A 12,031-nucleotide genomic window follows, 5' to 3' on the forward strand; every position below is an offset into this window, starting at 1 on the left:
TATTGTATGCCAGTCACAAACTACATATCTTGCGAGAAATTTCTGTCAGAGTTCCATAATTTCTTCGATACAATTTGTGGATTAGAATTAAACTGATCCTTCTAAAAAGTTTGTACTTCTGAATTTCAAGTAGATGAGATATGTCGTTATTAAAGAATGAGAATTGTTGTACCAATTTATAACGTCGTTTGAAACATTACGTGTGCGAAACGGTAAACAGTAGATATGAATTATTGGGGATTAAGTTGAGTGAATAATCAAAAAATAACTCACCAGTGTCGATTTCTTGCGTCTGCGTAGGATCCGGTAGAGGATAGTCGTTTAACCTCAGGTAAACTTCTATCGCGCACTTGGCTGCTTTGAAGTAAAACGGATGTGACCGCAAAACATCTTCTAATCTTAATAAGCCAACATAGGAACGCAATGTCATTTTTCTCATGCAATACGTGTGGAAATCAAACTGATCCTCCATGATTTCCGAAAAATGCTGGAAAAAAATCAACCAATTACTACGTGCTTTATACTACGTTTAAGAGGTTCTTCGAAATGAATCTTGAAACTTGAAGAGAATACACTGTATGCATACATATTACACTGCGAAATTGGATAGATTTAAAATTTAGCAACTTAATTGGCAATGATTGAAACATGGACTGATAAGAAATAAAAGAAAGCATAAAAGGAAATAAAATATAATTAAGCTCACCCTATCGACTTCGTGACACTTTTTCAAAGCTTCTCCGTACTTCCCAAGTCGTTGGTATGCTCTTGCTGCTTCCGTCTGGAACCACATGCACTGCATTTCGTTTAGATTTTCCATAGCCGGAACACCCTCCCTCGTAAACTTTCCACATGTCTCTTCTGCCTCTTTGATCAGATTTGCGCGGAGCATATATTTGGCACATTTTGAATTTATATAACGATCAGCAGTATCTAGTCCCTGTGCTTCGTCAAGCCACTTGTACGCTTCCATGACATTTCCAGCATGCTGATAATACACGAAATGTGATAAAATTAGATGGTTGGCTATTACGGCGGTGACTTGCGCGTTATACATGCAAAAACGAAAGGAAAACTAACTTTGTAAATTCGCCCTTTTGTGACAAAAAGCTCGATCAGTGTCGGTGTATGGTCAATGGCAGCGTCGATTTCTTTTAGAGCTTTTTCGGTAAGACCAAGATGGTCATAGTGTTGGGCCAGGTAGTAGTAAGTCCATAAAAGGGCGGATGCTGGCTCCCGAGGCAGATCTTTATCACTGTCGCTGAAGTGGCCGTGATTCTTGAGAGCTTCGACGTACTCAAGAAGTAACGATTTTATTGTGTCAACCTTGTGTTGATCTTTGTAAAGAGATCGCAGGTTTACAAACAGTGGCGGAACACCTTTGTGAAGGCCTGCATGAAAATTTAAAGAACAGTGAACGATATTAAAATTTTAGTATAGCTTTTCTGTTGATAAGACTGTGAGTGATAAATTTTTATCTGTAGAGCACACTTGTACAGCTTTGTCTGTTTGTCAATATTTGGAAACGTAGATATTCGTCATCGTACCTTTTCTGAGGTACTGGTCAACTAAAGCTTTGAATGTTTCTCCTGTCGCATAGTTCAATTGTAATCTTCTCGGTGCCAGAGCTCGGGGAAATAAATCTTGATATCGCTGAAGCATTTCCAACGTTTTTTCAGGCGAAGAATGCCTTTCGGCTTCGGCCAGCCTGGCGTAATACGTCGTATTTTCCGGATTTAAATTCAGCAATTCTTTAAAAACTTGTTCAGCCTCGGAAAATTGTTCTAACTCTAGTCTCAGTTTTCCTGAAAGTAAAAATTTTCATTATTCATAAAAAGTGTACATTTGCCATCAAAAAATAAATAAAAATTGTCAATGGCATTGAGGACCTTGTTCAATTTGTCGGGTCAATATGATAACAAGTTTACCATGAACTTTTCACACAATTCAGAAAACTATAACTTGTGGAAATATAAGACACTTAGTGAATAAATGTACGAAGTTGTGAAGTTATGCTGACTCACCATACGTTTCTTTGACTGTGATTTTGTCACAGATTTGGTCACAGTACTTATCCAAATGCTTCAAGGCCTGCTCACTTTCCCCAGATTCTTGAATGACCAGGTTTTGGTATAACAGTAGTTCGCTATGCTCGTAGTCGTAACAACTCTGGGAAATCCAGTCAGTAACATAAGTACTATCTGAATATTACTCGATAAATAATCCCAAATGTAAAACAAATAAATTTAAATTTTGAATCTCCGACTAAAATGAAGTGCTAATAATAATGGAATATCAAAATATAGGGAATGCTGCGTTAAATAATTATTAACGGCTTGAATATTTTGTTGGAAAATTGGACGTTAATATTAGAAAGAGGTTACGTTTTATATACAATTTTAGAAACATTTGTGCAGACTGCGTTTCTAAGAATTATAACGATGACTCAAAACCTGGATATTTTTTCACCAAAAATTTGATAATAATCTATAGCATTATCGAAATAAAATATACTACAAAGCCAAGCAGTTGTTTAAATAAATATATGTTATATTCTAAATGATTGATTTATAATCAAATTCCCTGATTTTTTTTCAGTTTACTTAGTTTATAATAAGCTCTACGGTATTCAATGCCAGATGTTAGTCACACTCGACTTACCATTTGTGAATTACGAAACGTGTCCAAAATCCTTAAAGCCATTTCATAATCTTTGAGTAAATGATACGACATCGCAAAGCCGATCCAAGAAGCGCGTTGGGTTGGGCGCAGCATGAACAACTGATACCTCGTATCCTGTGAGATAATAAAGAAAAAATTTAGTTCCGTTACTGGATTTTGACTGAATTATTCATACTGAAGACAGGAAAACTGAAACTAGCCTTGTATCCATCCAAATCTCGCATTTGAATTTGCAAGAGGGACAAGTCTCTGAGAATTTGGATGTTATCCTTGTCCCATTTGAGAGCATTGCGATAACACTTGATAGCTTCGTCATACTTTTTGTCAGATCGTTGGAGCAGACCGTAAACATGCCAACAGACGTGAGATCTTAGATCATTTCTCAGGCCACGTCGCACATGATCGTAAGCTTCCTCTTTGCGGCCCAGGCAGTTTAATGTCAGACCCTTCATCGCCAGGGTCTCGCCATGTTCGCTGTACTTTGGGTTGGACAATATTTGCTTGGCAAATTTGAGGCCATTTTTGTATTGTTTGTGTTCGTAGCATCTCTGTAAAACAATTTTAATTTACGGTTACCAAGATATTATAGGTGCACAAGTGTATTTTCATGCTTGATATTCGTACTGATGAGGTAGAAAACGCATAATTCGCTGACGGAAAGCTACAGTACGGATTCGTCGAGGGGTTAAGGAGTCAGAGATGCGTGAAATTCCGGGGTTGTGAAAATTAATAAAATTACGTAAATGTGTCTCAGTAATTCGAAACGATTTTGTAATGTTTTCGAAGAGTGCTTCATCATTAGGGCATGAGGAGGAATTCGAGGCATGGGAGAGCCGGGGAGTGGGGTGCAAAACAAGAGTATTTTGGTAGGGTGTTACTCACCAAAATTCGCTTGAATAAGGCATTTTCTTTTGGTGGTAAGGGGTTACTGGATGGCATTTTTGTATAAATACAAAAATCAAGGGCCTATTCAACCCGGTAAACTCAATTTTCACCGCAAAAACCTCGTGGCCGCAAACCAAGAAGTCGATCTTCGATCACGTGATCATCCGCGACAATGATGTTCCGCCGGAAACGTTGAGCGCACGGAGGCGCGTTATTGAAATATTATTCGTTATTAGGTAATATGCAGTCTGGCAACATGTGAATCTTCAATAGTCGAATACCGTTCACTTTCAAAAACCGTAGTTAATGTATTGTTCATCAACATTTACCAGCTGATGTACTGCGCCACCATCTATTCAATCGGTAATTTTCGTAACAGTATTCACTTATTTTTATACAATTACATTCAGTCACCGTGAAAAATATGACACTTAGCATCAAAGGGGCACGCTAAATTGTACTGTATCGAAGTTGACCGTGATAGAAATAAACCTCAGGTGAAGTCAATAATCCTTATATAAATGACAAAAGTAGGGTAGCATTCGAGGGCAGCGCATGTAGGTGGGGGAGAGGCTTGATTGTGAGTCAAGGGGAGCTTTCCAGCAAGGAGACACAGTATGACACTGTGTTACACGGTCGAACACTGTGCCTTGGTGCTTGTTGGAACGCTTTGAGGTTCTTAATTCAGTCACTAGAGTCCGCTCATGCATGATACGAAAAATCTAGGAACACTGAGCGCTCCAGGAAAAAAAAAACATTTGTGAAACGCGTGTAGATTATCATTGCATTTAATAAAGAAATATAAACAATACCATGCGTCGAAAATAAAATCTCTAACTAAAAAATTGGCAGCAATGAATCCGACGCAGTGTCCAACCATGCTCCGCAGCTGTGTTCGACTGTGTCGTTCTGTGTCGTTGTTGGAAAGCACCATGTTCGACACAGTGTCGCTCTGTGTCGTTCTGTGTCGCTCTGTGTCGTTGCTGGAAAGCTCGCAGAGTGAGATGGCATATGGGCGAAAGAGGAAAAGACAGAGAAAGAGAGAGAGCATAGAAAGTGAGAGATGCACTCGTAAACGAGTTAGATAAAATACTTGGTCATAAACGAGCGCGGGACTTTGAAAGTTACTGGACGTAGAATCGATTTGTGTGACCCTATCCTGACTAATTGGACGCCGAAAAACGCAAAATATGCATCTGATGGAGTGTAGCACCAATAGTAGAGAAGTTCCGAGGAGTACTCACTCGTTTTTTAGCTGTAACTCTTGATCCGATGCTCGCAGCATGTTCGGGCTGCGACCAATCGATTTCTATCGTAGAATTACGTCGATATGGTACGTGAAAAATTGATTCCGAAATTTTTCGAATACGCCACAAGTTTTTCTATAAATCCAAACAGGTTAGTTTTACCACGGAATGTAGTGGCTTGGGTGCTAGTATTCGTGACTGCGGAGCGAAAGGACTCGGTTTCAAATCCCCTACCTTACAATTAGGTCCTGAATGGCATCTTGCAAGATTGTAAGACGGGTCGTTGACTGAAAAATATAAAGACAGTTGCCCTAATGGGCTTTGGTGTGACAACCGGAAACCGTCGTGCGTTGAGAACTTATTGCAGAACATCAGAGAGTTACCGATTTCGACGTGATGCTGGCTGCATTCGCCTTCCAAGTAGCACAGTTTTCGCTATGATAAGCCTAAGCCAGTACTTAGCCTGTGTGTACTTGCCGGCTTGTCGGCGATACAAGAAATTAATAATGAGCACAAATTTCTTCCAAAATTCGTAGCGAAACAGTGAATTAATTAAGGTAGTGGTACCCAAGAGAAAAATGTATACATAGATCATAAATAATATATCAAATGTGATAATGATGCAGAGACCAAAAAGTATATCTGTACATGCGGTCTGCAGTGTATTCGAGTTGGCATGATTGTTTTCCCACTTGATGATCCGGACTCGTGGACTTGAGAGCTCAGTCTTTATTTAGCCTGTATACGGTATTCGTGTTCGAATAAATCTTGAGTAATTAGTAGTCGACCTTTTATTAATTATTACTTCCCCAAGACATTACACGGTGCATGTACGATATTAATAAATATGATCCGTTTACGATTAATACGTAATGCACACTATAATTTTTATAATTTTTCATGAGACAAACTAGATTGAGCTAGTCACAAGTGAAGTAACTACGTTGGATAGAGGAGCAGAATTGTTTTTCGATAAGTGTTCGTATGGAAACAAATGTGGAGTAACTCTAATACATCACGGATGCGCTAATTTTAATTGAAATGGAATGGATGCTCTGTATATGAGACAGTATTTAACGCAGTGCCCTGATTCAAAGCCTAAAAAGGTGCAGATTGTCGGCGATTTTCTTTTTTTGATAGGGTGAAATAGAACGAAGCTTCTTGAAACTTTGAGTGGATTTCAACACATTTAAAATGTAGGAGCAAACATTTTTATCATTCAACTGCCGCAGAACGGTAGCGTTGTTAGCTGACCCGTTAACTGAAGAATATATCTTTAGTCAAAGGCTGACCATCGAAGGGCCTAGCCGCTTGAGTCTGGAATCGGCAGGAAAGATTGAGTGCGTATTTCTTGTCTGAAATGCGAATACTAAAATCATTATACATTTTATCATATCATCATACATCACATCATACGTCATCATATCATACATAGCATTAAAGTTCGAAACCAAAGTTTGGATGTCGGATGTTCAGAAAGTGACGTCACCCAAAATTTTTTTTTCTCTTGACGTCATCGATCTAAAATCAGCTAGTCGAATTCCTCAGTCTGGGAACAACCGCGCAGTAGAGCGGATGGATGAGAATCGCGCTCCGCAGATTTCCATTGCCGGGTTCTCTACCTCCTGGATCCTGCGCTCCGGGTCCGCTTCCTGGTATAACTCGAGTTCCAGGACAAGCGGTACGTAGTTTTTACGCTCTAGGTCCACTACCTGTTGAAACTCGACTTCCAGGAAAAGCGCTACGTATTTTCTGCGCTCAAGGTCCACTACTTGCGGAAACTTGACTTCCAGGACAAGCGCCCGATGGTTCCTGCGCTCCAGGTTCACTACCTGGTGAAACTCGACTTCCAGGACGAACGCTCCGTGGTTTCTGCGCACCAGGTCCGCTACCCAATAAACATTGCTGGTAAATAAATCGTAAGAAATTCGTCGAAAAATAACGTTGTATATAGTTGAATAATCGTTCAGCACATACGTTTTTTCTCGTGAAAAATGTCCGCCCTGATATAGGTTTTTTCTACTGCGCTCATCAACGTTTTCTGTTAGTGATTATGATCCGGATATTCCACGGTTGAAGTAAACGTCGAAATTACGGTTTTCAGAAACGTAATGAAACAAGTATGAAAGAACGCAATTTAAATGTTAACGTAGACGTTTAATATATACCTGTTATAGCCACCATTTTTCGTGGTTCAAACACGTTTAATAAGCGTGTTCATTGGAAAATTTTTTTTATAATAATACACGTACTTAATGTGTGTTGATTTAACGTAAAAACGATATCCGTAAACAATTATTATACGTTTAATTGAATACACTTAATCGAATATCACGCGGTTCCGATAAACGTGTAACAACCAACTTGAGAATATGTTTTCGGTATAATTTTTCATGTACTATATTAATACACAAGCTGTTAAAAGCTTCTTGTATGGTCAATATGGACTTATCTCAGGGGTTAGATGATACAGCAACGCTCACATTCTTAGCTATTTCAGTAATGGTAACTTGCACCAATTAAATGATATTAATTATTTTACATCCACACCTATGTATTCTTATGAGAAATACAGGACAACTAAATGAGATAAAGCACACACCTTTGCGAAACATGATATATATTTATTATAAGGTACTTTCATCCAAGGCAACAATGACAATAGTTACATTGCACACGTATCGAAATATCCGCTTTAACAATGTATCAGAAACATAATAGTAGTTTTTTATATACCAGTTTGTCTGTATCGTTGATGCGGACATTTTATTATGCCAACGATGTAACTGTGTGAATGTTGACTGGGATGTATAAATAAACATACAGTCTTTTACATATACGCATACCTCAATTGTACAGATGTACTCACAAGAGTATAGAAGTATAGCAAATAGTAAAATTAAGTAAACATGAACAAACAAAAACTTATATCCGATACAAGAGGTTTGATAACAAATAAAACATGAAACAAAATAATCATACAATGATTATACCCTAACGAGGAAAATTGTTAACTTTCATCTCGGGACTAGGTAAAAAATCACAATCCTGACAAAGTAAAATAATAAAAAGTATTGGCACATTATTTCAAAAAAGAACACAGACGCTATAGAAAGCGTTGTCTAGGTACGCAGTACGCATAAGTTTTAATTATTATTCGACCGCAGCTGGAGCATTCACTTCCTCGATATCACTGCTAATCCGTCAAATACCTGAAAATACATAGTATTTAACACCTGTATTCTAGGTAGAATAATCTTTATGTGCCATTTCAACGTTCTCTCAACGTGTCTTGACAGGTCTATTATATATCATTTCAACCACTGTGTGTTTATTGGGAAAAGATGCAGCCACTAAATGATCGTTCATTCGTACATGATACGTATGTGTTAGCGATCTATTTCACTGGATAACCTTATAAAAGAAAAACGATGCCTGCACAAGTAAGAATGAAGCTAACAATAAATATCTGCGGCTTCTATTTGCAATCAGTATATATTCCATACCATAGACATGCTTCTTATAGCATTATCTACAAGCAATTCTATTGTGCCTACATCCTTTCGGCGACGTTCAAAAGCAAGTACGACGCAATCACAAAGTATTTGTTTCTTCTTTTTATTGTCAGGTTATTTACGCCTGTATTGTCATTTTCGTCTGTATTGAATCATCGTGATAAATTTTTCCAAATAGAAAATACATTTGTACTTACCAGCTTATGAAGGCTCACATAAACACGGACGTGCACTGACCTCGGAAGTTGGTCAAATTAGACTGATTCACTGATCGCGTGAGCTGAGAGCCTTCGCGAACGGTGGTGGGGGGGGGGGGGGCATTCTGGCGCGTCGTCCTCGGCTCTCAGCGTGCAGGAACCGTACGAGTTACAACACGCTGACCTAGCGAGCCAATCAGAGGCAGAAGAAGAGGCGCGAGTATTTCACGCTAGGACATTCTCGATTCTTCGCGACCGCTTGTCGTTTGATACATGCGCTCATTATACGTATATGTAACATCCATGGTACACGAGCTTCATTTACGGCCACTCGCTTTCCTAGCATGGGTTATTCCAATATATACATTATGGTATAGGAAAACGTATGTTTTACAATTAATAAAGACGCCGCGAAGGGATGCACTTATATGCTCAACTAGGTAATTTCTTGGTGACCTTTGTAAAAAAATCTGTTCATCGATTTTTCAACTTTTTTTCCTATGTTGGGGAATTAACAATAACACAAGGAAAAGAATTTGAAAAAATGGAGGTAACATATAGTTCTACTTTACAATATTACGTAGAATAAAATTATCACTTCTAGTGTTATGTCACCTGAATTTTTTCATATTTTTGATGATACTTACTAGTTTATCGAATGAAAAAAAAGATTGGAAATCGAATGACCAGTTGTTTACAAAATTTAAGGTAATCAGAAAAACGTGCTGAGGAGGATAACAAAACGTTGAATTTTAGTCACTGCTAACATGAGAAAAACTTGAATATAATGATTATAGTTCCAAATTCAAACATCGCAATATGTAAGTAAATGATGTAAAAGTTGATTCCTGCCCTCACTATGTTGAAAAGGGTAGTATTCTTGGATATGAAGGTCAGAAAGGTACGAAACAAATCTTGTTTACGTTTCGGCCCGAGTAGGTATATAATTCTGTGTATCGATATGACAAGTCTATGTACGACGTAATTTTCACGTATTACATGTGATCAGTAGATCAAAAGTGTATTGACTTAATTATTAAACAATTAATGAGAACATATTGGCAAGGTATGGTAACTATACGAAACGTTAAACTTGTGTTACTGGTGAAGGAATAAAATATGTATATTAGCTGTTCATGAGACTAGAAATATAATGGATTTTACCACACGTTTATACTACGGATCTCGCTTACCACAATAAAACGTTGATGATGGAACGCAGAAATTTTCTATTTTAATACCTACAAATATACCGATTTTTAACGAATTTAAATTGACAATTGAGCTAGTAAACAAAACGTTGATTATTAGTCTAGAAACCGTTGTTTAAATGTTGTAGAAAAGCAGTGAATGAAACGTTAAACTTGTGTTGCCGGTGAAGGAATAAAACATGTATATTAACTGTTCATAGGACTAGAAATATAAACGGTTTTACCACACGTTTATACTACGAATCTCGCTTACCACAACAAAACGTTGACGATGAAACGTAGAAAATTTGTATTTTAATATCTATAAATATACCGGTTTTTAACGAATTTAAATTAGCAATTGAACTAGTAAACAAAACGTTGATTATTAGTCTAGAAACCGTTGTTCAAATGTACGTGTAATGAAAATCGTATAATATTTGTGGAGAGACAACGATTAATATTTTACTGAAAAATTACCGTATATCGAACACGGTAATATTTTCTACCTATACCATAATTATACGACCTTAACGTTTCTTCAACCACATTTTAACCGGCTCATGTTTACTGGGTACCTAGTAAAACTCAATTTCAGGAAGAAGTGCTCCGAAGTTTCTGAGCTCAGGTTCACTACCTGGTGAAACTCAACTTCCAGGACAAGCGCTCCGTAGCTTCTGCGCTCCAAGTCCACTACCTAATGAAACTCGACTTCAGAGACATGTGGTGAATAAGGAGGAAGAGGACGAGGATTTCTGCTCAGTGAGTAAAACATTTCTATGATATTTAATGGCTATTGTAATTATATTTCATCTGAAATTTTTTGAATCTTGTCATGTGTACAATAAATCATTTCAATTCATTTTTCACGCAAGCACAAATTCGGTAGCTATGAATGCGCTAATGGAATTAATAATATTGTTAATTACTTAACTGATTATATTAATCCTTACGTAATGTTTTGGATGTGTTCTTATACTGAAAATATTTATTGCTATTTCAGGTAAAACCCGAGGTGGTTAACGGTGGTTGGAAGTGGTCGGAGTTGAACGAGGAGGAGGATGAGGACTTGTGCTCGGTGAGTAAAACATTTTTATAACATTATATGGCAATTGTAATTATATTTCATCTGAAATATTACAAACTTGTCACGTTTACAATAAATTATTTCAATTCATTTTTCGCGCAAGCACATGTTCAGTAGCTTCAAATGGGCTAGTAAAATTTATTATATTATTAATTAATTAATTAATTCTATTAATCCTTGAACAATATTTTTGATGTGTTCTTATACTAAAAATATTCATTACTATTCAAGGTATAACCCGAGGTAGTTCGCGTTGGTTGCGGGTGATCGAGGTGGGCGAGGAGGAGGACGAGGATGACGAGGACTTGTACACTGTGAGTATAACATTTTTATCATATTCATTAGAGTAGGAGTAGGATCAGAAGTAGGAGTAGTAGGAGTAGAAGTAGAAGTGGTAGAAGTCGGAGTAGGAATAGGAGTAGTCGTAGTAGTAGGAGTTGGAGTAGAGTAGGAGTAGAAGTAGATGTATGCGGTGAGGGGCGGGGAGGGGATATTATCATATCAAGTTATCAGTAATAAGCAATTGCGGGTAAAATATTAGCTTACTTTTGTAAGTATTTATGAATATAGCCTCTATGAATATTCATTGTTGGTGTATAAGGTCTGGCAACGTACCTACCTTCTGTAAGAGATTTTGAAGATTTTCAACATAATTATGTTTCAGTTCTGTGCCCCACGTGGTGATCCACTAGTACACATCCTCCGATGTGACATCGCTGTGCTACGTATAAAGAAGAAAAGATTTATTAAGGTGCAAATTGCTCCTCTCTTCTTGCCATTGTGCTTTCAGCCATTGTTGTGCTGTGTGTTTAAAATTTAGGACAGTACATAATATAGAATAACAGGTACAGCTACGAATATAGCACTGCAATAAATCTTATAGGAATGAGCTCACATTGAGATTTCTCTGTATTTATAACTCGACGCGAGAAGGCAAAAATCAATGTAATGCCATCTGTAAGGTAATTGGACTCGTATTTGCACTACGAGAACTCGTTGGGCATTTTGCAGTGAAATTTGAAAAATTGTTGTACAAGAACTTAAATAACTATAAAAATGGATAAAAAATATTATCTCTAATAGTGAATGTAGCTAATACAGCTGTAACCGTATATTGATTATGTTAATGATCTATTGTGACACGATCGGAATTAGATAAGCTCTCTGAATACTCTTTTCTGGACTATTAATTTATATCATGTATATGTAAATGTATATTTCTTCAGTT

General features: G+C 37.3%; 1 protein-coding gene and 2 long non-coding RNA genes across 3 annotated transcripts in view; 1 reads left to right on the forward strand and 2 right to left on the reverse strand.

Annotated features, from left to right (window-relative positions):
- The window catches only part of LOC124307074 (N-alpha-acetyltransferase 15, NatA auxiliary subunit), a 40,483-nt gene extending 36,199 nt beyond the window's left edge, over positions 1-4,284 (reverse strand). The window contains exons 1-8 of the mRNA XM_046768407.1: positions 3,565-4,284; positions 2,883-3,230; positions 2,662-2,796; positions 2,025-2,169; positions 1,548-1,805; positions 1,081-1,391; positions 707-988; positions 274-487 (exon numbers count right to left, since the gene is read on the reverse strand). Coding sequence (XP_046624363.1) covers positions 274-487; positions 707-988; positions 1,081-1,391; positions 1,548-1,805; positions 2,025-2,169; positions 2,662-2,796; positions 2,883-3,230; positions 3,565-3,621 — 1,750 coding nt within the window. The 5' untranslated portion in view covers positions 3,622-4,284. The remainder of the gene's footprint in view (positions 1-273; positions 488-706; positions 989-1,080; positions 1,392-1,547; positions 1,806-2,024; positions 2,170-2,661; positions 2,797-2,882; positions 3,231-3,564) is intronic.
- Positions 4,285-6,840: 2,556 nt separating this feature from the next.
- On the reverse strand, positions 6,841-8,643 carry LOC124307184 (uncharacterized). Its single transcript, XR_006908757.1, has 2 exons — positions 8,527-8,643; positions 6,841-8,026 (listed from the first exon to the last, which is right to left on the reverse strand). It is a non-coding gene; the product is annotated as an uncharacterized LOC124307184 (long non-coding RNA).
- A 1,672-nt stretch (positions 8,644-10,315) lies between these two features.
- Positions 10,316-11,812, forward strand: LOC124307185 (uncharacterized). Its single transcript, XR_006908758.1, has 4 exons — positions 10,316-10,478; positions 10,720-10,794; positions 11,035-11,117; positions 11,468-11,812. It is a non-coding gene; the product is annotated as an uncharacterized LOC124307185 (long non-coding RNA).
- The last annotated feature ends 219 nt before the right edge of the window (positions 11,813-12,031 follow it).

The sequence above is a fragment of the Neodiprion virginianus genome, chromosome 6 (genome assembly GCF_021901495.1).
Source record: "Neodiprion virginianus isolate iyNeoVirg1 chromosome 6, iyNeoVirg1.1, whole genome shotgun sequence".
Lineage (NCBI taxonomy): Eukaryota > Metazoa > Arthropoda > Insecta > Hymenoptera > Diprionidae > Neodiprion > Neodiprion virginianus.